This window comes from Emydura macquarii, unplaced genomic scaffold (genome assembly GCF_026122565.2).
Source record: "Emydura macquarii macquarii isolate MOO-44397 ecotype Brisbane River unplaced genomic scaffold, CSIRO-AGI_Emac_v2 contig_527, whole genome shotgun sequence".
Taxonomy (NCBI): Eukaryota; Metazoa; Chordata; order Testudines; family Chelidae; genus Emydura; species Emydura macquarii.
Window position 1 is genome coordinate 1,056,189 of NW_027130664.1, and position 25,148 is coordinate 1,081,336.

At 51.6% G+C, this 25,148-nt stretch overlaps 1 protein-coding gene across 14 annotated transcripts in view; it reads left to right on the plus strand.

The window, feature by feature from the left end:
* TPM3 (tropomyosin 3) overlaps positions 1 to 25,148 on the plus strand; it is a 32,996-nt gene that overhangs the window by 483 nt on the left and 7,365 nt on the right. For 2 of the 14 annotated variants that reach the window (XM_067539267.1, XM_067539264.1), the window contains exons 2-8: positions 1,623 to 1,748; positions 17,207 to 17,340; positions 18,476 to 18,593; positions 18,777 to 18,847; positions 20,368 to 20,443; positions 21,149 to 21,211; positions 21,448 to 21,517. In XM_067539267.1, the coding sequence (XP_067395368.1) occupies positions 1,623 to 1,748; positions 17,207 to 17,340; positions 18,476 to 18,593; positions 18,777 to 18,847; positions 20,368 to 20,443; positions 21,149 to 21,211; positions 21,448 to 21,517 (658 nt within the window). Of the gene's footprint in view, positions 1 to 1,622; positions 1,749 to 8,042; positions 8,262 to 17,206; positions 17,341 to 18,475; positions 18,594 to 18,776; positions 18,848 to 19,733; positions 19,810 to 20,367; positions 20,444 to 21,148; positions 21,212 to 21,447; positions 21,518 to 23,490; positions 23,570 to 24,226; positions 24,925 to 25,148 lie in introns of those variants that run through there. The other 12 variants (XM_067539266.1, XM_067539262.1, XM_067539265.1 and 9 more) reach the window with 11 other exon arrangements.

Consider the following 25,148-nt stretch of genomic DNA (forward strand, 5'->3'; position numbering starts at 1 on the left):
AAACGGGAATGCCTGTCATCTGCCACACACTCGCATCGGCACACGCACACATGCAGCACACAGCCAGATGCACTGAGACACGCGGGTACGTGCACAGACATGCACTGTCACACACAACACACACCGGCGCCTACACAGGAGCCTGGGCTGGGATTTCCCAGAGAGTCAAAGGCGAAGGGATCCCCAAATCCCAGGGACAGTCCAGGGGAACTGGCCTCCCAATTTCCTTGGGTCCCTTGGCAAATGCCAGCCTGGCCCCTGCCCCATGGCTCTTAAGAAGAGGCAGAGGGGTTATCCCGGGACTAGGAGGGGCCAGGTAGGTGAGAACGGATGGCTGGACCCCAGCTGCAGGGAAAGCTGGGCACTGACTCACATGGTCCGATTCTACTCTCAGCTACGCTAGGGTAAATCTGCAGTGAGTCCACTGGCCTTGGGGAAGTGACTCCAGATTTGGCCAAGGGCAGAGGCTGGCCCAGTGGCACCAGAAATCAATGACAAGTTATGGAGCTGGAAAAAGTTGAGTCTCTTGAAAACAAAGCGGGGGGAGGGAGGGAAAGATGGAGGAGCAAAGGAACCTGAGTATTTCTTCCTAATCCGGTGTGGATCATGGGACGCTCCCGGTCTGTTCAGCGGGCTGGCAGCTTCTGTCTAGAGTGGTTCAGGGCTGGGAACAGTGTAACCGAGAGAAGAATATGGGAGATGGTGCATGTACCGTACCCAGACCCAGACCCCCAACACCAATTCCAGATTCCGTGCCCAAGATATGCCGTGTACACACCCACAGATTGTGTGCCCTGAACACCCCCGCCCCATGGATTGTGTGCCCAATAAATACCATGCTCACAAACACACTCCCTTGGATTATGGGTCACACGCCAAACCACAAAGCACCCCCATGGATTGTGTCTCCAATAAATGCCACACACACATCCTTGGATTGTGGGTCCCACCGCACACACACAGATTGTGTGCCCACTGCTGAATCCTGCTCCACCCCACAAGGGAAGCTTCCCCCTAGGATTTTGATGCCCCGCCCAGCTGAGCCCTGCATCTCCCAGGAAGCACATGCAGTGGCTGTGGAGTCCAACGTGCAGCTGGAGGGGTGGGAGATAGGTTTGGGCCGTGCCAGGCTCAGACATCCTGCCGCGGTGCACCAGGAGAGCAGCCCCGCAGGAGCCATTAAGCTGGGGGCTGCCAGCTGCACATTGGCCCCCAGGCATCTCTCCACTCAGCAGGCAGCAGAAACTTTCCACTTGGGGCCTGTTTCTCCCCTCGCTTGCTCCGCTGCAAATCAGGAGCGACTGCGCCCAGGCCAACGGTGCCCCCTGGCATCGGAGAGCTGAGTCAGGCCATTCACGCCAGTGTGCTGCTGACCCCCGTCCCCACTGGTCCCACCGCCCAGGAATTGCAGAGCCAGCCCCGGATCATGGGGGAGGAGAGCCTCAGGCCAGCATTGGGCATAAACTGGGGGGATTCCAGCAAACCGGAGCACTTCCCTCCTTTAGGGCTCCCGGCGGGGGGCACTCAGTGGGCATGTGTGGGGGGCCGAGGGGCTGCAGTGGCTGGCTGGGTGGCAGCCAGGCCTGCCCAGCCGTAGTGTGACACCTTCATGCCATCTGCAGCTGGAGGATGAGCTGGCGGCCATGCAGAAGAAGCTGAAGGGGACGGAGGACGAGCTGGACAAATACTCAGAAGCCCTGAAAGACGCCCAGGAGAAACTGGAGCTGGCTGAGAAGAAGGCAGCGGACGTACGTATGGCAGCGCCAGGCCCCGCAACCTGCCTGGGAGCACACACATGCGCAGTGACACAAACACACACAGTGACACACATGTCCGCAGTAACACGTGTGTCACCCCCAGGAACGGGTCACCCCCAGCCCCGCACTGTCGGTAAAGACAGCTGCTCTGACATTCCCGGCCGGTAAGAGCAAATCACACCTCCCACAGCAGCAGCTCGGCTCTGTCTGCAACCCTGTTTTACTTTCTGTTCCTGTCTCTTTAGAGAAGAAACTAAGCAGCATCAGCTGAAGCAGTGCTGGAGCCCCTGCCTCGCAAGCGGCTCTGTGTGGGGAGAGGGGCCCGGGGTGGGCACAGGAGGTCAGATCTTGCTGAGTCACTGGGCTGGAGCCTCCCGGCTGGCTGAGCTGTGCTCATCTCAGGACTGGGGCTGGCTGGGACCACGTCAGCCCCAAGCGTAATTTAGAGCAGCCTCAGGACTTCTCTATTTAACACCCAGCTGCCTAGGGGCCATTCTGATAGGCAGAGCTCAGCGGGGCACAGGGGCAGCCTGACTGCGTCTCCCTTCCCCATATGCTGAGGGCGGCGGGGGAAAGGAACTGCTACCGTAGCTCAATGCCATCCAAGGATTTCCCCATGCAGGAGCCAGGTGCTGCCCCCACAACGGGACCTGGGCATGCGGCCTGACATAAACCTGTCACTGGGTCCGTGCGTCAGCCGCATGCCAGTGCCAGGCATATGCGGGGGGTATTAATAGGCTGCCCACATACCTGTCTATTCAAGCAGAGCTTGGGTTTCAGGCTGACACAAGAGATGAGCTTGTCCGCGCTGCCCCTGCAGGGCCTGGCACGCTCACGGGAGCAGGATGCTGCTTTGTTCCCGCAGATGGGATTTTACCGATGGCATCTGTCCTGCCCCTCCCCCACGGAGCAAGAGGAATTAGCTAAAGGCTTGACTGCACTGGGCGCTTCTGCTGTCATGGAGCCTTCCTTGAAACCGGCCCAACCTGTCCAAGTGCAGATCTCGCCTGTCTACACCATGGGGCCGCCCACACAGCCGTCCCTGGGCTGGAACTGGAGCAAACCCCAGCGTAGGCCAGGCCTCAGCCACTTGAGTTAGTTCCCAAGGTGGGCGTGAGGAAGGCTCTTGAGGTGAAAGTGAGCGAGAGGAACGGCTGGAGGGCGGGAGGAGGTGGCTCTGTGTGGGCGTGTGAGTCTGTGTGTGCGTGTGTGTGTGCTCTAACTGTGTATGTGCCTGTGTCGGGGGCGTGGGCAGGGTGCTTCACACTCTCACAGCTATTCTCCGCTCAGCTAAAGCACTTGAACGTGATAATCAGAGGAGGGACAGATGGCAGGGACGGCTGCCTGCAGACATGGCACCCTCGCCAGGATTTGCTCCTCAGCCCTGAGTGTTGCTCTTGCCCGGAGGCTGGGCTGGCTGGCTCTGGGGTAAGGGTGTGTATGTGTAGCCCTAGAGCACGAATCATCCCCGAGAACTGAGGAAGTGTCGCCAGGGCTGGTCCGTGTCCCAGCCGAGCCTCCATTCTGCTCTGCGCGGTCCTCTGGGCCCGAGGCAAGCGGCGGGAATGGAGAGCTCTGCTCTGAGTTCGGATTAGATTAGAGTTGTCTCTAGGGCACCGGTCAGAGAGCAGCCTGCGTGCTGGGCGCTGCTGTCATTCCCGCTGACGTCTGTTCAGTGGCGCCTGGTCTCAGTCCGGGCCCTAGCAGACAGGGGCGCACGCTGCCATTGACTGTGAGTGTCCCCTCTCCCCACTACAGGGGGCAAGGCAGAGGCATGCAGGTGGGAGTCCACGTGTGGGGAAGCTTGTCCTGTACCCAGGCTGCCCTTGTCCTGTCTCCAGGGCTGACACCAGGGGCCCTTTCACCAGCAGGGAAATCCTTTTAGAAGAGACTCTGCCCTGCCAACTTGACGGGGGGAGGAGGGGTGTGGCGCACACAGAGTGAGTGGGTGTGCAGTGTGTGCAGGGGTGTGCAGCATGCAAGGTGTGTATATAGGTGTAAGCGGGTGTGCAGCGTGCACGGTGTGCATAGGGTGTGAGCGGGCGTGTAGTGTGCACAGGGTGTGAGTGGATGTATGGGGGGCATGTGTGTGTGAGTGCCTGGTGATGCAGTGCACAGTTAAAAAATGAGCCACAGGAAGGGACGTCCCCAGCCCCCTGTGCTGGTCAGTGGTGCCCGCAGCAGCCCTGCAGCGTGGCTGGGAAAGCGGCTGCAGAGATGTGACAACGTGGAGTCGCAGACCGCACAGCCTGACCACAGTGAGCAACTGGGAGAGATAAGGATATTTGCAGCTACTGTGTTCTTCCTGTCCCGGTTGCTACACAACCTCTTAGCCAGGGATCAAAGCTGTGCAGCCTGCCATGATGTGTGCACATCTCACCGCTTCACAGAGCAGCCACGAAACCTGGGCGTGAACCTGCTGCTGTGCTCCACACCCTCGGCATGGGTGCAAAGGGGCAGCACGGCCCTCCCAGGAAACAGGCCTGGTGCAAAAGGCTCTGGGTAGGAGGCACTGCTATGTCAGTGTCCCCTGTCTAGGAGACCCAGCTGCAAAGGACTCTGGGGCAGGTCAGGGGCAGCGGGAGGGTGTGTCTGGGACAGGAGGGGAGTTGGGATGGTCCCTGTGCGAGACTCTGCCTCTGCAATAGCCCATAGGGGCTGTTGGAGCCAGAGTCCAGAAGCCACCCCCCTCCCCTGAGCTCCTGCTCTGAGGGCTGGCTAAGGAATGAACCTGGGCCTAGGGTCACAGCACCATCCAGTGCAGGGATCCAGATCATCATCAGGGGCTGAATTCAATCCCCCCTACTCCGTTGCAAGCCCAACACAGCTCCCTTTGGGGGCGCATCTTCCAGGCAACCCATGCTTGGGAGTTCCGCACAGGCTGAGTTAGAGAGGAAACGGGGCCAGTGGCCGGGGCGCCGGCAGGGTGGGGAGTGGAGTGTTTCCGGGTGGAGAGTTGATGGGCTGAGGGGGCTCAGGAAGACAGCTCTCCGGCGGCTCCCCAGTGAGCTGAGCTGCAGAGGACAAGGCTCCTGCAGAGCTGGTGGCAAGAGGAAGTGGCTCTGAGGGTGCTGTTGTGGTTGGCAGGAGCACAGGAAGTTCCTGCAGTTTGAAAGCAAAGACACCAGGGTGATGGACGTGGGCTGTATGGCTCTGAGACCCTGGGCCTGGGATCCAGGGCCAGCTACAGCCTACATGTCATCTTAGGAATCCTTGAGTCACCCGTGCCGCGGAAGGAGGCCAGCCCCGTGGAAATAGAAAAGGCATCATCCATCCTGGCTGGGGCAGGATGAAAAGCTCTGTGGCCCTCTCGACAACTGCACAGTCCGGCTATTGTTGGCTGCGGTTTCCAGGAAAACAATGGCACAAGTGGCGTAGGGTTTCTCTCAGCGCCGTCGCTCTCCCATCAGTCATGAAGCTAAGGGCTGTCAGAATCCCTCGCAGCTGCCGCATGGAATTAGCAGGGGATGATCTGTTCAGATTTATTATCCACAGAGATCTGACGGATGAAGGAGCTTCCACCACCTTTAACTCTCCACCCCCCCAAGCCACGGTGGGAACATGATCTCCCCTGGGAGAATGTCTGAGTTGAAGCCAGGAGGAGAAAGTGACCCCTGCCGACGGGAACCAGAAACGAGTCCCCTGACAGCCCCCCGGTCCTGGGTTCAGCTCTGTTCCCTGGGACAGTGCGAGTTAGGGATAGGCACCTTTCAGAGCACAACCCTCCTGGTCAATCATGCACTGCAGGGAGATACAGGACAAAAAAAGGCGGGGTGATTAAAGAGCAGCCCAGAGGGTTGGTAAAGCCCTGAGGGAGGCGCAGGCTGCAGAGCCAATGGGTGGGCAACCAGGAACACTTACGCTCCACACCAGCTATAGCCTGGCTGGGGATATTTCTTCAGCCCCTGTGGGTTTGCTCAGAGCTTCCTCCTTTTGGCCCAGAGTCAACAAGGTACTTAAGGATGTGAGAATCCCAGTGTACTACTTTCATGCTTAAAGTTAGGCTCATGACTATGTACCTTTCTGCATCGGGGCCTTAACCAATGAAGATGAGGCCTCTCTGGTCAGTGGGTTCTGGGGTTTTCTTTCCTCTCCATCTCACCCTCTTTCTTTCCACTTTCCCCCATCCCTCTCTCACTGTCCTTTCTTCTTACAGCATTTTCCGGTCCTCTCTTGCTATAGTTTCCTGGACTCTCCCACTTCTCAGGGGCTTGGACTCACCACGCACAGCAGGTTCAAATCTGGACATCCTTGCACAGGCAGATCTCTCCATTCAATCAGTAGGGATTTTCTCTGAGCAGGGATGGAGTAAAGAGTTTGGGACTTGGACCATGCAAAGTACAGCTGAGGACAAAGCTTCCCGTTAGTTTTACCAAGCAGGAAAAGGGCAATTTCCGTAGAGTCCATCCACACGCTGAAGTTGCACTGGATTAATTTAAATTGGATTAAAAAACAACGTGGTTAAACCTCTGTATGGACACACTCATATTGGCTTAAAGCTGGTTCCAGTGGCTTTGCTTGCTCCTGTTCATTTTCCAGTGCAAGCTGAACCATTATCAACAGGGTTGTAATGGATTGAAGACAGTCCATGCAGAGATAACTAAATCGGTGTAAAATCACACCAGTGCAACTTTCTGTGGAGACCAGGCCTTAGCTGGGGATTTGGTATATTTCCTGCTTTCCAGCCTGACACTGGGTGTGTGGCAAGCATGTCTGAACTGTGGCAGCACTGTCCGACTCCGAGCATGGCTTAGTTAACTTGTGTTAAAGCATAGTCAGCAGCTAGGGTGAAATGAGCTGGGCATCTCAGTCTGTTTCTTAGTGGACATTTCCCCGCTGATCGCAGACGGCACTAACTGCCACACAGGCTGGCAGCCGGAGAGAGAGGCCAAGGACTGAATGGGTCATGGAGTCTAACTCACCCTGGAAAGAAGGCGGGACAGATTCTTGACCTTGCTTGGCACCTATTTTCCTGCCTGCCTGTAATCTCCTATGCTTTCTTCCCCACTGTACCTCGCATAGGGGGCATGCTGGGGACAGAGAAGGGCAGGCTGGGGAGTGTACAATGCACTTCAGTGATCCCCAGCTGCCATATGGTCCTGTAGGGACCACAGTCAGCTGGCATAGTTTAGTGCAACCCCAAGGCTGCTGTAACCTACACACTGTGGTGGGGATGGGCAGAGTCAGAGAACTGTGAGTCATTCCCTGATAGCCGCACCCTCCACTGTGCACAGCGAAAAATCAGGCCTGGGGGGTCCTTCCAGGTCAGGGGCAGAGGCACAGAATAGAGGCAGTAGATTTCCAGGAGGCAGATCAGGCACCTCTCCTAAAGCTAAAGATATTTCAGAAAGAAAAATGTGTGACCGAGTAGTAACCCAGTTGTAACCTGGACAACTAGCTCCCGAATCCTGTCCTGAGCACGAGCAATGCTGTCTGAGTTGTCATGCTGGGGGAAGAGATGGGAGAAGGAGGGAGCTGTGTGTTGTGTGATCTCAGCTGAGTGGAATGTCTAGTTGCACCCGCAAAGGCTTGTGATGTTATTCTGGGAGGTGAAGCTCCTGAATCATAGTCCTCATGCTCATATATGTCCATGGGCTTGGGGAGGGGGTCTGTGGTGCTGGACTGGTGTCTCCTGGGCAGAGGGCTGCCACCTTTGAGGTACAAAAAACTGGGTGACCCGGAGCCCATAAAATGGTCCCGCTGGCAGTGTGGGCTGAGCACCCCGCCTGATTTTTCAGGACAGCTACCTCGGAAAAGGGGCGATGCTGGGAACCCTGGGCAGCTGGCACCCTCCCGGCCTGCACTGGTTTGCCGCGCTGGCCAGCGGGCAGGGTTTGCGAGTCCGTCGGCTGTTGGACCGCTGGAGGTGACTGGCATTTAGGGGCCCCGGGAAGCTTGTCCCCCGGAGACTTGGGAGCGGGCTTGTGGGGGGCGAGCTGGCCTGGGCCTGGCAGGGGGGCAGGGGTGCATGGGGGTGATTTCGGGGTTCACGGACAGGCTGCGGCTTTGAGGTGCAGGAACACGGGGGGGGCTGTTGTGACTTTGGGGTGTAACTCAGACTGGGGTGCAGGGATGGATGGGGGCTGCGGGCCGCTGGGGGGCGCTGCCGCTTTGCGGGCGGGGCCTGCGCACAGCGTGAGAGGAGGGAGGGGCGGGCTGCGCATCCGCTGCCCGGTAACCATGGCAACCCTGAGGCGGGAGGGGGAAGGCGGGGCTCCATCCGGGTCCTCCTCCCTCCCGTGCCGGAAGTGAGGACACTTCCGGGCGGGGAGAGGCGCGTTCCGGTATTTCAGGGCGGGGCCGGCGGAAGCGCGGCCGCAGTCAGAGCGGGCCGGGCCGGGAGCGGGGCGGACTCGGGAGCGCGGCGCAGCCATGGCCGGGGTGACCACCATCGAGGCGGTGAAGCGCAAGATCCAGGTGCTGCAGCAGCAGGCGGACGATGCGGAGGAGCGCGCGGACCGCCTGCAGCGCGAGGTGGAGGCCGAGCGGCGCAACCGCGAGCAGGTAGCGCCGGGGCTGAGGGGAGCGGCGGGCCGGGGCCGAGGGGAGCGGCGGGCCGGGGCCGGGGTCGCGGGGGGTGGGCGGAGCTGCGCCGGGGCTCCCTGGCTCGGGCGGGGGGTTGCCCCCCTCTCGGGCGGGGCGGGGGGGGGGGGGCTGCGATGGGCGCCCCGGGACACGTGCGGCTCCCACGCAAGGTCCCGCCCCAGAGGGGGGTCGGGGGCGCGGCGTGGCGGGAGATGGGGGCTCGGCTCCCTCCGGGGCGGCGGCAGCTGCAGGGAGGAGGCCGCGGCTCTTCCGCTCCCCGCTCAGGAAATGAGGCAGCATGTTTGGCTCCGTGTGTGTGTGTGTGGGGCGGGGGGCGCCACCCGCCCAGCCCCAATTCCCGTGGGGGGGGGGGCGCGGGCGGTGTCTCTTGCACCGCGGGCTGCCCGCGCCCGGCGGGAGCTGCGCTCCTCGGTTCGCGTGGCCGGCGGGAGCCGGGCTCCGTCCGTTGGTCCGTGCGCGTCCGGCCTGTCGGGCCGGGCGCCGCCCTCCCTGCACGCTGGCTGAGCTGGCTGCCAGCGCTGCTTCCCCGCTTCCTGTCCTGGGCGTGGCGGCAGCTGGCCTCGTCTTGCTGGGAGGTTCGGCGGCAGGCCGGTGACTGCTGTGCCTCTGGGTTCAGCGTTTGCTGCCGCTGGGTCAAGAGGACCCTTTCTGCCAAGTGGCTCCCTGTTGATTTGATGTAACACCTCCTAGTGCAGCCCTCTGGGTATCTTGGGTGCCAGTGGGTGTCAAAGAAAACACCAGCGTTGTGTTAGCTGTGGCCATGAAAGCCACTCGCGTGTTTCCGAACTGCGTTGGCTGATCTGAGTTGGGGTGGCTGCTGTCGGGCTCCCCACTCCAGGACTGCAGACGTCATTGGAATCTCAGGCCCCTTTCTGTAAAAGCTGTCCAGCTGTATGTGCTCTGACTATACAGCTGGTTCATGGGTGAGGTTGGAAGCATTCCCTCTGAAGCCAGCACTCAGCAACTTGAATAGCAGAGTTATTTCTTGAGCTTGTCCCAGCACTTGGTTTGTGGTCGGAAAAAGATCTGACTGTAGAAAAAGGGAAGCTAGTTTACAGTACTGCAGCCAATGCTGAGTTTCCAGTCTTGTGGGAAGCTTGTTCTGGGCCTGACAGCATCATGCCTTGATATTTCTGGAGCATGAGGGCATATGGAAGCAGTATCTCCTATAATGCTCAATCTTCAGATGGATTTTTTACTGTGCCTTCTGGCTTTGCTGTGAGCAAGCCCGAAAAACAAAGGTAGAGGCTATTCATTGCTCAATATGTCACTTACTAATGGTGGTGCTCCAGTAACCTTTGACAGGCTGAAACTGTGACTTTGAGGATTGGTTTGTCACTGGTAAGACCAGTTCAGCATCTCTTTAACTGGTTCTATAGATGACTGGCTCGATCAGAGCAGTAGCTTGAATACTAGATGTGCCAACTTCCATGGCTTAATACTCTGGCTCTTTAATTTGAAGTTTTTTGCATGTGGCTAAAATAAGCTTTACTCTTTTAGTAACTTTCTTGCCTTGGTCCATAGCAAGAGGCTATATTTGATCCAAAACTAGCTTATAAGCCAGCTCATATTGCGGTGAGCTCCTCTGACCACTGTGGCATACCTGCTGAACATGAGGAAGCTGATCCTCACTGAGGAAATCTGATCACGTCTTAAATCCTAGGATGGTGTGTGGGGAAGGGATGTTGAATCATTGAAGAAGTCCTAGCTTACTGGTAGGATTCCCACCAAGTAGGTGAAGATCTATGATAACCCACCCTCAGACATAGAAGGGAAGTTCTTGCTACAGAAAGATGCGATCTGTTCACCTCCCCTGAATCTCCCTTTCAGAGTCCTGAATGATCCAGTTGTGTTAATGTGTTACTTGCCATAGGGAGGGTCCCACCAACTGGCATGGAAAGACTGTTTTACTTGCTCATGAGATGACCAGGGTGGCTTGGCTTTGAACCCCTGACATCATGTTGGGCAGCTCTGTTGGCCTTACTAAATAATACTAGTTTGAAGCCAGCTTGGAAGAAGGGCTCTGGCAGTCTGAACAATGCCTTACCCCAAACACTTTCATCTTGCAGCTCATCCATGCAGTTGTAAAGAGTAGCCTTGGCTGCGAAAACTTTCTGGAGGAGACTCCAACTATAATAAAGATGCCAATGAACACCCCAGTTTTCTTCCAGTAGAACAAGCCACTGTGTAAATGACAGTGCCTGGCTAGTGGGGCTAGGCAAATTCTTTCTTTCCTTATAAAAGCTGCAGTTATTGGAATACTCCTGGCTCACTAACTTTGGTATGAGAGGGGGCAGAGGGCTGCAAACCTGAACCGGGAAGTTCTCTAGTTCTAACCAGCCAGTGAAGATAAGAAAAATGGGTGGGGCCAGCCATTGAGTCTCTGAAGCGAAAGCCATTACCCAGATCACCCACATTGTGTCACTTGAACACAAGTGATTTAATTTCTCCAGCTGCACTGGAAATAGCGTGTGTGTGTGTGTGTGTGTGTGTGTGTAGGGGGAGGGGGGGGTCCTGCTGCAGGACTCTCTCCAGTTGGTTATCGGAGTATCTTGCTTCTGGTCCGACATGTAGTGACAGGCACTGTCAGGTCTGCACAAATTCCTTATAGCCCTTGGCTGACCTACAGGTACAACTTGCATGTTGCAGTAGTGTAACAAGCTGCAGTTGTATTCCCGCAAGTACTGTGTGCTGTAGACCTGCCCCCAATCAAAGATAACAATAGGAATGTGCAGCTTGTAATGAGCAAAAAACCTTTGACCTACTAGCTCTAGAAAGACGGGCTTGGAATGATTCCTGTGGGGGTGGCAAACATTTTTACAGGGCAGCATTTTAAGACCTCCTTTAGGTTTTGAGATTACTTAGTCCCAGAGATCTTGTTCCGCCTTCCCTTCCCTTGCTGATACTGCCTCTTGTTGCTTTCCTCCTTTGTCTCCCAGGCTCTGTTTGCAGAGGTGTGTGGTTAGCACTGCCTGTTCACATTCCAGGCTGTTCCTTGCTGAAAGACTGCCCATGTTTACAGCAGTGCTCCACTGGCTGCTCCTGCTAATCTTGGAGGTGTTACTCAGAATACTGATCATTTTTTTGCTCACTCTACTGTTGATTTGTTATGAGAAATTAGGGTGGCTCAGGTTGGGTATTGTGGCAACTCAGGGTAGGTCACTTTCTCAGGAAGCTGTAGTGATTGGCTAAGAATCCACCAACTCATATGGCATGACTGTACTAGAAACTAGGATCTGTACAGCTGCACTCAAATGAAGTCTCGGCCTGTTTGAACATCTGTATAAACTTAGTCTGAGTTTTTATAAATTCCAGCATGACCTCAGCACACAACTATTTGAGCTGCTACTCCAAAATGGTGTCTGTCAGTAAGGCAAGGTAGAGTTTTCCTCTCTCAGCTGGACCTGGCATGGATCACATGACCGGTGGCCTTCTGGACAGCAGCTTACCTGGTCTGGGAAACTTTTTTCTAGCTCCCTCTAAGGAGATCCAAATTGGGGATCCCCTGAATGCTAGTGGCAGTTCCTGTGCCAGAAAAAATAGCTTTGAAAGAAGGAAGGAAGGGTGGTTTCTAATCTGACCCAGAGTGTTATACTGCAGTTTTGTTTGTGCTGCTTGCATTTCAGTCACTGCTTCACTGGTTTCTTGGTGTGCAGTGATGAATAGGCTTCTCTGGGTTACATCTGTTCCTTTCACTGAGACGTTACTTGAGTGGGGGCCTGAGAATCTGCACTGGGGAACAAAGTAATGCCTCATGTGCTTGCCCCAAGATAAACACAGCCTTCTCCCAGCTCCTCAAAGACAGGACACCCTTGGAATCTGTCTAAACGTGCTGACAGTGTAACTAACTGGAGCTGTGGAAAGGACTGTCTAACAGACGATTGGTGGATTTTTTCCTTTACTCCTCTCCCTGTCTGGTGGCTCTAGCTTGTCATTAAGAACAGCATGAATTGAAATGGTTTGGGGCTTGAGCTGGGAGGGATTGTCTAACAGTCTGGCATCTCTCATGGATCTCTGGGTATTTCCTGGTCTCTGACTCCATCCTGACTGATCCATAAAGGGAAGTGTGTGGGGGGGGAGAACTCCTTCATCTTGGCTGGCTCAGTGCTCCAAGCACAAAAGATGTAAGTGGTGCTTGGCATGAACAGTGAAGTGTTCTGAGAAATGGAAGTGATATCACTTGTGATGCTGTCAGTGCAGGAACTTGGTGGAAAACTCCCAGACTTTCCATCCTGCTCAAATACTGGCATAATCAGAAAAATGGACTTGAGCATGCTATGTACTGAACAAATACTGGAGTTCTTGTTCTGAAAGTACTCAAAGCAGAGTAGGGTATAGACAGACTGGGCTGGAATTGCTAGAACAGGGGCAGGAAGAAGCAACTACATCAAGGGCTTAAGGTAAGTCTACACTACAAAATGAAGTTGACTTAAGTTATGTTGCCCTACAGCCACCACAGTAACTAAATCAATTTTGCATGTCCCCACTATGCTGCTTATGTCAGCAGTGCATGTCCCTGAGCACATGCACCGGTTTAGCTATCAGTTTGGGGTGTTGTGGGATAGCTTCTGAAGGGCAACTGTCGATGTAAGCAGCATAGTGTCTACACTGACATTGCATCGACCTGGCTACGTCAGTCTAAGTGCTATGCCTCATGGAGGTGGAGTTAGTCGATGTAGTGGGGGAATTGCATTGGTGGGAGTTACAGGTCAGTGTAGACCTAACTCAGTAGTCTAGCCTTAAGCTGACAAATACTCTGCCCTTACAACTTGTTCCAGCGACGTATTGAGGCCACTCTACAGTGCAATTGTGAGACTAAGGCAGTGGACCGTTAAGAAATGAAGCACAGAGGGACTTGCTCAGGCCTACAGCACACCTCTGACAGTCACTCATCTCTTTCCTGGGAGAAGGGAACATATTGATATTTTATTTATGGGGAAACTGAGGCTCAAGGGGGCTAGCTGTGCTGCATGGCCCTGAGCAAGCCCAGAACCTACATCTCTTAATTGCAAGCCTGGTGCCTGCCCCCCAGGACCCCACTGCCTTCTAGCTCAGTCCCAAGACCATCCTTTATTCCACCCCATAATGTGAACCAGGAGTGGCTGTCGGGAGTTGGTGATGCTGTCATCAGGTCAAGCAGTAGAATACATAACAGACTGTAAAAGTGGACGGTTTTCCCTGCCTCCTCCTAAGTGGGCTCCCACTCATCTAAAAGTGACCCTGGCAGCTGACTGAAATACAGAGTAAAATGTTTTCAGGGCTCTTAGAGGGGCTGCTTTTGAGCTACCAGACTCTGTGCAGAAGTGCACCCACAAATAAGCTGAAATCTGTGGCGGTTGGAAAGGCACAGCACACCTCAGAATTGAGCTCCAAGTTCTCGATGCATCACCCTGCACAGCCCTCGCTCTGACCAAGTCAAAGTCACGATGCTTGAACCGAAGTATGGCCAAGCTGGTCTGGTCTGAAAACAGGCAGCTTGCTTGATAGATTTCCTGGAAGCATTGGATAGTCTGATGCAGCTCGCATCGCCTGAACATAAATGGGGGTGGGGGTGAGAGACTTGGATCTGATGCTGATCATCTTGCTGTCTGTCTTGGTGGCCTGCTGTAGCAGGATCACTGCAGTGGCTTTGCTGCTAGGTCTAAACTGAACAACAGGATGACTAAATGAAGAAGTTAAAGCTCGGGCCAGAAAGGCAAACCCCTAACTTGTGTGTGAATTGAAGGAGGTTCCCTGTTGGCTGCAGTGCTGGCTGCTTACCCAAGAGTCCTTAGGGACAGCCCTAGGCTTAGCTGGCTCCAGTTACATCTAGCAATGGAAAGATTCTGCAGTGCAATAAAACGAGGCCACTCCCTGGCCTTGGTTCTGCTCTTTATTTGCAGCCTCATAAGGAATTCTTTTGTAATTGGGGTATTGTCATATTCTAGCTAAGCCAGCAGTTGTCGTGGAAACATGTACACTGCCACCCAGGCTTGTTTCAGTTTTGCAATAGTATTCACTAACATCTCAGGCAGAAGCATAAATTTCTAGGGCTGAGGGCTGGGCACAGGTGGTCTCTTTTGGCCTGAGGGTACCCCTAACAAGCTCCAAGGAATTTTTTTCTAGTTTAAACAGCCCTCCTAAGCTGCCTAAGGGAAGCTATATGGAGCCATCAAGCTCTGGAGAGGTTTCTAAATGTAAGTTCCTTTCCCTGTGTGAGCTGGCTTGGTGTTGCCTTCCTAAGACTACTGGCAGACTGCAGATGGGGAGGGCTCTTATTACTGCCTTAAAGTGGCAAGCAGATACCTATAAGCTTTAGAGACCTCCCATGAGTGGGGAGGGGAGGAATGGGTATTGGCCCAGTGAACTAATTCATCTGCAGCCTCCGAGGTGGTGGTAATGTTCATGGACGAGCTAGCTGTAGTGTCACAGCAGACCATAAGGTGCCTTGAGCACTGGAGGAGAATACCTTGCAGAGCTGTTGTAGCTATCAAAGCAATGTGTCTAAACCGGAGTTGGGATCTGATGCTCCCTGCTGATGGAGCAGAAACTCATGTGACTCTTTCAAGCTCCCAGCTGACTTGTTTTGTAACAGGGACCTGTGACAATCTGATCTTGGCTCATCTGAGGCATGTCCACACAAGTGCTGCATGGCAGAGCTACAGTGTAGTAGCTGTTGTAGTGTAGCTACTTACTGTAGTGGTGGAAGGGTTTCTTCTGGTGCTGTAGTAAACCCACCTCTCCAAGGTGACAGCAAGGTCCATGGAAGAATTCTTGTCAGCCTTGCAAGATCTACAGTGGGGGTTAGGTTGACCAACGATGTTACACAGGGCATGAAATCTTTCACAGCCTGCAATGCTGTAGTTAGGCTGGCCCAAATTGTGTGCGGGCCAGACCTAAAGCGTTCGGTAGCTGCAGTGGCTCCTCAGGAGCCTGACTTCGGAATGAGGGGCTATGTGGTTGCTTCCCTCTAGCTCCAAATTCCTGCTCAGTTGTGGAGGGAACTCAAGCTGTGCCATCCCAAGCTGCTGGTGACTGTTTCTAAGCTGTCTCTGGAGGCTGGCAGTGAGCTGCATTGGCTGACTTAGGCACAGTAGTCAGCCCTGTACAGGAAGTCTGGTGCTGCCCCTCATGGTCAGGATCCCAAAGAGCTACTGCCGCCTCCAAACACTGTTCAGCTAAACTTGCAATTGCTAACTTGTTTGAAACTTTCCGCCAGCCACACTGAGTCATGGCTCAGCCACTCAGCTGGAACTAATTCTCCTGTGCAAAACGGCTGGCTGCAGTGTTCACTGAACAATAGTCTGGTGTTGAAGATAAAGGGAGTAGTGTTCATCATTGTAGCTGGCTTAGCACAGTTATGGCTAATTGGAAACTGTCTGGCAGAACTAATGTTGATGCTGGTAGGTATCTAACCTCTGCACAAGTCAGTTTGAGCTGAAATCCCAATTCTTTATGATATGCTGGAAACTTATGTGGAGTAGTTTCACTGATTGAAATTCTGCATATCAGAGGACGCTCAAGTTGTCCCACACCACCATTTGGAGCAGAGTGGATAAAAATCAATGATTTAAAAAAAAATTTGATTTTTTTAAATCAATAAAATACTAAAATTCTCCCTCAGATGTTCAATGGAATTCTGTGGTTGGTTGATTTGAACAATTAATTAGGAACTGGCCTATTCTCATAAAACTTTGAGGAAAACCATGATAAAATAGATACTTTTTTTTAAAGAAGAACGTAGGGGATATGCTTAGTATACTGAAGCCTATATCCAAAGCCTTAAACCTCAGAGAAATTGTTGCTGCATTGCTGCTGCTGTTGAAACTTGGGAGGCGCTTCAAGAGACATTGAAGAAAGAAATACATCACCACAAAGTGAAACTGCAGGCAATAAAGAAGCAAATGGATCAAGCACTAACTCCACCTCACTTTCTTGAACGTTCTTTTCCCCAGATAAAGGTAGATGCCTAACTTCTGAAGAAGATGCTGCTGCCATGGCATGGGCATCTCAAAATCACTCCTCAGTTATGCCAGTCATAATAAATTTCAGGGCTGGAGCAGAACCGTTTAAGCAGTACATGTTTACTGATGTTTTGAACAAAGTCACTCCCCTGAATTGGTGGAAATCATTAGCTAGGCACCTTGAAACTGAGTTCCTTCAGTTGCTAAGCCAAGTTTTCACAGCAGTAGCTTCCTCTGTAGGCACAGAATATTTTAATTGTTTGGTGGTATTCACCCAAAGCTAAGAAATCAACTGGGAGTTGAAAAAGCTGGAACACACTTGTTTGTTCAGGAATAAAAATAAGAAACTGTGGAAGTGGGGAAAATGAGCTAGTTGTAGAAGTTTTAAGGACAGCGTATGTTTACTGTTGTGATGACTTGTCAGAGTTAATAAAATTTGAAAATTAAAAAAAAAAAAAAAGCTCAAGGACCGCTGGCTCGGGAGACTGCTGCAATTGCAAATGTGACGTTTATGTAACATTTAAGATTTAGTTTAATAAAATAGAAGTGCTTGTGTGTGTGTAATTTAGTTCTTAGCATGTCTAATGTGCTGCTGCTGCATCTGCAGCTTGACACAGGTAATGAGTATTATGTATCTAAAAATTACACAATAGACTGAGATGTTGTAAAATGCTGTATTGACTTGTAAATTAACATGCTTTAGTGATCAGATTTGCACCATTGTTTAAGAAATATGTGAAGACGGGTCAGTGGGAAACTTGATTTAAATTAAATGATTTTTCTCTTGGTGATTTAATCAATCCACCCTGATTGGGAGTGCAGGCTCCACTATCCAGATAAGTAAAGCAACACAACTTCCACCTTTGTGGCAGAATTGGAAATAGAGTAAGCAAGTCAGGACTCCTGGAATCTAGTGCTAGACCCACAGTAGACTAACTCATGGTGTGATCAACTCTCTAGGCTGAGGCAGAAGTTGCATCCTTAAATCGCCGTATCCAGCTGGTAGAGGAAGAGTTGGACCGAGCCCAGGAGCGTCTTGCCACAGCTCTGCAGAAGCTGGAGGAGGCAGAGAAAGCTGCAGATGAGAGTGAAAGGTGAGATGTGTTATAGAAGCATCAGACCTTCAGACGCCACTCCTTTCTGGCTAATATTGACCCAGAGGGTTGGGAAAGAACAGCACTGGGGCAGGACATAAGGGACTTGCTGAGGCTCTGCTGAATATTAATGCAAAAAACACTGAACCTCCCTGATGTATCTTGGACTAAATTATGTAGTCTAGGAGACTTGTCTGACCATCAAACCGAGTAGCCATCCTCTGCCCTGTCTCAACCTTCAGCTTTATTCGGTCTTCGTGGTTTGTGTGGCAGGTAATGCATTAGGCTGGGTTTCTGTATCCCTCCATGAGCAAGGACATTGCTGAACTCCATAATTCACCTGGCAGTCTAAGGCACATGGCATGTTCTTTTCTCCATGTGGAGGAGAGGAACATCTTGGGATAGGACATTAGGAAGAGCTTTAGACTCCAGAGATGTCCCAGCTCAGACTAGTCACATTGCTACCTAATCAACATTCAGCTGTTGGGACTTCAGCTTCTGGCTGCTTTACGTTAACATTAGTGTCCGGCCTCAGTTTCCCTGCGTATGGTAGAATTCTGGAAACCTACTGCTCAACTGGGCAATAATATATGGCATAGTGGTACCATCAGCACTTCAACTGGCAGACCAGCCATGCTGCACACCCTGTTACAGCTGATATCTCCCAGAAAGGGCAAACCCCACCTTGGACTGCGTTATCCAGTCCAAGTTACTTGGCTCTGCCATACAAAGCCCACTACAGGTATTTAGGACTTGACCCTTACCACCCGACCCCAGAGAAGGGGCTTCATTAGTTGCTCCCATGAGTTCAGCAGAATAACTGAGTGGCTTAGACCGCTTTTCTCTGGAGTACTAACTTTGCACAGCCAGATGTGGCACAAATAATTGACCTTCATGTAACTAAAGCAACTTAATGAACTGCTTTCAGTCAGGAGAGTAAATGGAACATTATCGTGACACGCTCGTTGGATGAGGGCAAGTTCCTTGTGAACCCTAATATGTGGGTCGTTGTAAAGCCCTGATCGCTGTCAGCTCTGCTTTCAGAACAGCCTTCCATAACGGCACTGTGGTCTAAAATGCCAGTTCCAGGTTGCAGTTGTGGGTTTGTCACCTCATGTCATCTTGTCTTGGGCAGAGGCATGAAAGTGATTGAAAACAGAGCCCTGAAGGATGAAGAGAAGATGGAACTGCAGGAGATCCAGCTCAAGGAGGCCAAGCACATTGCAGAAGAGGCTGACAGGAAGTATGAGGAGGTGAGGCTCTCCAAGCTGTCTTACCCCAGTTGGCTTCACCCAAGAGAGGTCATGCCCACACCTTTCTTGTAAGGAAACTGGCCAGCTGGCTTTGAGGCCACAGTCCATTGAGAGTTCTTGTAAGCTTTTCACAAGAACGAAACCCTTGCCTCATCAATCATCTGTGGCTTTCTCTCGTCTCAGGTTGCCCGGAAACTGGTGATCATTGAAGGAGACTTGGAGCGCACTGAGGAGCGGGCTGAGCTTGCAGAGTCGTGAGTGTTTTGCTTTGGACCTCGTCTGCATGACTCCCTCTGCATGGGAACTAACAGTACTGAAGCATCCCAAACCTTGTTAAACAAGGCCTGAAGTATGGGGGAAGGCTTGGATCATCAGACAAAGGAGCTGTTACTCCTTTGATCACTCACTTCTAGCAGTATAAAATCAACACTTGGCCTCTGATTTGAGGGCATGGAGTGCAATATGCATATCGGTCACAAATTTGCCTGGTAGTGGAGATGCCCAACCTCTTTGCATGGAGTGACTTCAAACCGGCAAACTAATGCAGGATCACAGGGGTCCCTCACAGCCATGCTCTTCTCACCAGCACGGCTTTGTTGGCCAGTACAGCAGCTGGTGTCTACTAGCTTATCTGCAAATTGCTGGGGAGCACTGACACATGCAACTGCAGTAGGGTGCCCTGCGCGAAGGCCCTCTCCACATGGAATTATAGCAGCATGTGGAGCAATAGAACATCAACACCTGAGTCTGAGATGGCTTTTAAGATCCTTTCCAGAGCTATGCGACTCTTGCACAGAGCATTGCTGAGTAGCTGGCTAATTCCCATGCAAAACATGCACAGAGATGCAATGTAAGGGCTCTTCTTATTCCCCAAATGTGGCTGCTTTCATTGGTCTCTAAGGGAGAAGTCGGGGCCTTTAGTTGCATCTTTTAGGCCTTGTATAACAAAGTCACTCGTGTGCATGTACAGCAAGCAGAGTTGTGCTTCCCTGCCCGGACGTGCATGTCATGACCCTGACTTCTCTTTGTTTTTCCCCTTCCCATCCCTCTTTTTTGCTCTGCTTTGTTTGTGGTGTTGCTGCTCCTTTTGACCTTTGCCCCCCTGCCTGGCTTGTGCCATCATGTGATCGTCCCTAACAGTCGTTGCCGGGAACTGGATGAGCAGATTCGATTGATGGACCAGAATGTGAAGTGTCTGGCTGTTGCTGAAGAAAAGGTACTAACCTTTCCTTTGAAGTGTTAAATCCAAAGGTCTTGTGGCCTCGTCATCACACTCCTGCCCTCAGCTCATTAATAGCATCTCTCTCCTTCCTTTCTTGCTTCTGGAATGCTCCATTCTCTCCTGCTGCCTGCAAACCTCCCTTTCTCTGGGGAGGTGGCAGCTGTCTGGCTGTCCCTCAGTAGACCAGCTTCCCTCCCCACAGCATACTTATTAATATTTTAGCTTTTTACCTGCAAGACTTTGGGTCCAGCATGAGTCTGCATCCTGCTCTAGCGGCTCAGTTTTAAGGCCCTGCCATTGCTGTAGTGTGGGCAAGGCACTAAGAATAGGTGTCTGTGGCCCAAGTGCCTGTGTGGGTGTTCACTTCTTCCAAAGCTGTCTGGAAACCCCTGACAGCCTACAAGTGAAATCCTACCTGGTGTGGTCAGTGAGATCTGTCTCCTAAAGAGCTCTTCAGGCTTCTCTGCACATGGATTCACTTTTCATCTCTCTCCTGTGTTCTCCCTCCCACTTTTCTTTCCTTCTCTCCTGCCTTTTTTAAAACCTCCACAGTAAATGTTCCGAGCTGGAGGAGGAGCTGAAGAATGTCACCAACAATCTCAAGTCTCTTGAGGCTCAGGCTGAGAAGGTAGGGCTGCTTTGCACAGGGCCAGAGGCATCCAGGCACTACTGTAGGGGCATTCTGGCTGAAGAGTGCCCATTGAGATGGGCATGCTCCATGGTCTGTAGTACCTGTCACGCCCTTCATGTGAGGCTGCGGGGTGTTATGGAATCTGAGTCTGCTTGTTCTTGGAAGCTGCAGACATGGGAGTGCCAGTGGGTTTAAATGCAAAGCTAGCAGCCGTGAGTGTCGGGCTGACTCACTGTCTCCAGACGAGCTGGGTGAGACAATCTTATTGGGCCAACTTCTGCTGGTGAATCTCTGCAGTGGTGATAGTGTTTTTGTCTTAAGCTGTTTCAAGGTGTGTGTGTGTGTGGGGGGAGCTTGACCCAACATCAGTGTCAAGGCATTGGCTGCCTGGGTGTGAAGCAGACCTGTTCATCCATGTACCTAATTCTGCATGTCAGACGTGGTCTGGACTCTGGTTCCTTCCTACCCACCTCTGGGTGGGTAAACATGGTGTGAATTACTGTGCTGTAGTAGACTCCCTGCCGTTGACCCACTTGGTGCAACCTTTGCAGGCAGGAATGTTGTGTTGTGGGAGTGAGCCTCTAACCTCCCTTCTGCAACTGAGGTCTGGGCTTAGTGAGACTCAGACTCTGGGATCTGTTTGTAGGAGGCCGTTACTAGCAATTAATGTTGCTGGGATTTGACATTCTGCTTCTTCCGCAGTACTCTCAAAAAGAGGACAAATATGAAGAGGAGATCAAGATCCTGACAGACAAACTCAAAGAGGTGAGTGGCTGCTTCTCCAGGGTCTGAAAGCATGTTCCCCTGGGTGTGGGTTTGGATAAACACTTGGAAGGGGCTGTCAGTTGCGTGAGCTGCCAGGGCAGGGAGACCTCATTCTGAGGCTGGCCAGGCTTGCTTGACTTCACTGTGCTAGACTCCTGTCAGTCTCATGAGTGCCTGTCTCCAGACTCAGTGAAGAACCATGGACTGTCCCTGTAACTGGCTCTGTTTTCTGTCAGGCGGAGACCCGTGCGGAATTTGCTGAACGATCAGTAGCCAAACTGGAGAAGACCATTGATGACTTGGAAGGTACATTTTGGGGATTGGGAAGCCAAATAGATCTTAGGGAGAAGCGATCAAGATTGCCCAAGAAGGGCCAACTAAGCATTGTGCCAGGTGCCATGGGGTGTGGGTGGTGCTGGCGCTTAGGGGAGGGAGCAGAATCCTCTTCTGTTCTTGATCCTTTGCTTTATGGACATGGCCAGTTCTGGTTCAGCCTGCTGGCTGATGGCAAATGGTATGAGCTGAAGTTGGAGCTACTGAGTCACTCTGGGCCCTGTATCTGCTGCTGAACAGTCCTGCTCGATCTCTGCATTGAGGCTGAATTGAAGTGTTGGTGTGCTGTTACTAGATTGCTACTTGGCATTCAGTCTGGAGTATCCAGGTGGGATTTCTGTACATTTTGTTACTTAAAATGCATTTGTATGGTCAGAATAACTCCTTTTCAAACCAGAGGAATGACTGGAGTGGGGCTGGGGAATGGCTATTGTACTGCATCTTGAGAACCTCAGTAGGGAGGAACAGTAAAGTATTTGCCTGTCAATGTGCTGAAACCCATAGCATAGGTTTCTATAACCAGGTACAGTGAGTTGACAATCGCACTAGTTTTGTCTGGAACAAACCCAGTAAGCCTTTGTTTAGGAGGTGCCAGTCTTGGAGATGTGGAATACAGCAACTTCCAACACAGTGCCTAACTTGTGCAAAGCAAGCCTCCCGCTTCCTCGTCTACCACTGGCTTTACGTAGCCGATCTTGGCAGCCTACATAACACCCCTCACATATTTAAAGCCTCCCCAGTGTGAAACCTGGCCAGGGGCCAGAAGGATGAAATGGCTCTAGTCTTTAGCACTAGCCTCAGTCACTTAAATGCCTCTTTGCGACAGATGGAGCCTGAACTATGGCTTTCCACAAAGGGTGGAGGAAGGCCAAACCTCAACCTACCCTGGCCCAGTGACTTAAGCAGTCTGTCTCTTGTTGATTCCCTAGCTTTCAGTGACTCCCAACTAAAAAGGCTTGGGTCCAACTAGCTTCTTGGCTACATCAGAGCTTGACTCCTTACAAAGATAGCTTGTCTAGAAATCATGCTAGCCATACAGCGAGTACTGGCACCTGAGCTGTACTTTCTAAATCGGCTTCCATGGTTGCAGTTTTATTGTAAGCTAATTCTCCAGTGGAAGGCTTAAGTTCATTATAACTTCAAGCATAGCAGGCAAGATTTTTTTGCAACATATTGGTCATGAGACAGTTGGGTCTGATCTACAGGCTTGCTGCTGAAGTGGCCTAGTTTGACTGAACAAGACAAGGTCCTCTAGGCACTTGGTAGAACAACAGAACAGCTGTACTGCAGCCAGAAGTCTTTGCCAGCTCCACTTAATTCCAAAGGAGTAGATGAGTACTACAACTCTCATAACTGGATGCTGCACCACCAATTAAGACAGTCTGCTAGTTTACTCCAACGGATTATTAGATAACACAGGTGTGGCTTGCATGCTAGGGTTTCTCCAGCTAATTGTATATGCTGTCTAATGGGAATTCCCTACATCTCCAGACTTGACTAAAATCACGTGAAATGGTCACCTTTAAAAATGAGATTTCTTATTGAAACGAAGATGAAAACATACACTTAGCTGATCTCTGCCCTCTAGCTGGGGAAACCAGTTCCCCTCTCCCACAAAATATGGGGGTTCTTGCGTCACTGCTTATGCCTCCTCTCCATTAGTTACTGTAAATCCAGAAGGGTAGCTGTTCCTTGGGTCACAACATCTTAAGTTGCATTGCTTTGAAGTTCTTGGCCCTACTCCTCTAGGAACTAGTATTTGTGACCTGCAAGGCATTTCTTGATCAAACTATATCAAAGCTGGTCAAAATGGGTAGATAGATTCTTAATGACATTAAGTTGCTGCTTTTTTCACCTGATTTCATTTTTTCGTGTTCCTGGATTCCATGCGGTTTCCTGGCCCTGCCTTTCCTCTTATTTTCCTCTTCTCCTCCAAATCTTTTTAGATGAGCTCTATGCCCAGAAACTGAAGTACAAAGCAATTAGTGAGGAATTGGACCACGCCCTCAATGATATGACTTCCATGTAAATATCAGCTGGCTGTGATGGTGTCTGCCTCTGCTTAAGCAGGCTAAACAGCCAGAACTTGCTTTGCTTGCTGTGATTCTGATGGTCTGGCTATAGAGAACCTACACACTACGCTAGTAGATTAATGTGGAGGACTGGCAGCATGCTGTGACTAATGCTTGAGTTTGATGATTGTGATGTGCATGTACAATGCTAGTGTTCTGCTTGTCTAGCTTAGACTGAACAGGGGACTGGCACGAATTCATTTCATATGTGCCAAGTGAGGCAGGTCTCAGTTACTCCAGAGACTCCTTCCTGCAGGAATGTCATCCCCTTGGTGCCAATATGCCATTATTTTCCAACTTCTAGTGGGGAAGAGGCAGAAATTAGTGCTAGTCAAATCTCCCAGGGTTTCATCATCCTGGGATGATGATCCATAAACTAATCTGTAGAAGTAGCCAGAATCAGTCTGTTACTGTAACTAGTTCCTTGGCTTTGTGGCTTGTGGACTCTAATCGGCTTGTCTGTGTGCTCTCTTGCCCACTAACTGAGGAACGGGCTGATGCTCACTTTGCAGAAGTTGCTAACATCTGAAAGCTCCATGAACCCAAGCTTGCTGTGTACAAACCCTTAAGCCCCTCTTAAAACAAGTGTCTCCTTCTCTATTCCATACAGATAAGTCTTGTGATTCCAAACTCCACTTTGGATTTGCCTCTCGGCTTGGTGGCTTGTTCCGCATCTGCACCCTTCACTCGTGCTCATTCTGCTACTCTGAATTCCAGTGCCTGTGTCTAGTTAAACTGTCTGCAGGGCCTCCTGGGAATAAACACTCAACACACGAACTCGGGAGCAGTTGCAGGCCCCCAAATTGGCTGCACTTGCACTCGAACAAAGCTTCCTCTGTATGACCTCTTGTGCCAGACACTGCTGTGCGCAAAGGGGCTGCCCTTTCCGTGTGTCTGGGTACAGAGGCGGAGTGTAGCTGGGTGTGTTTTGTTCTCCTCTGCATATTTCATGTCATAGAGCTCCTTTTGTACATGCTAGTGCTTGGGCATGATGTCACTCATGAGGAACAGCTTGGTGTATAAATTGATGAGTGACATGGCTGGTGCTGCCTTACAGGAACAGTGTCAATGTTGTCTCCAGGCCTGTGTAACACTTCCCCGTGTCAGTGGAATACATAGATGTTGATGCACTAAATTCTCTCTTCTGCTGCTGTTTACGTTCTTGGCTTACGTGTCTGAATTGCATCTCTGCAAACAGTACAAAGTGCTGAATGCTATGTAAGGACCAAATGGTTCCTTGGGGTTGCAGCAGGAAATCTGAAGCTGCATTTGTACTGGTTTTGGTGGTTAAAGGCATTATTATCTGTTTCCCCTGTGGGATTTGTCAGGATTGGAGTGATCAAATGCTGGCTCAGTGTAATGTTACTGCGTACATCTTGTATCTGCAAAAGCTGACAAAGGTAGGAAAGCACATGTGTGAATGCCAGCTGGCCAGCACTGGTGAAGTGCTGAAACTGCACCAGTAGTGCACTGAACTTTGCCTGCATGGAGACCAAGATCCCTACTTCTGTAGTGCAAAATGTCCATCTGAA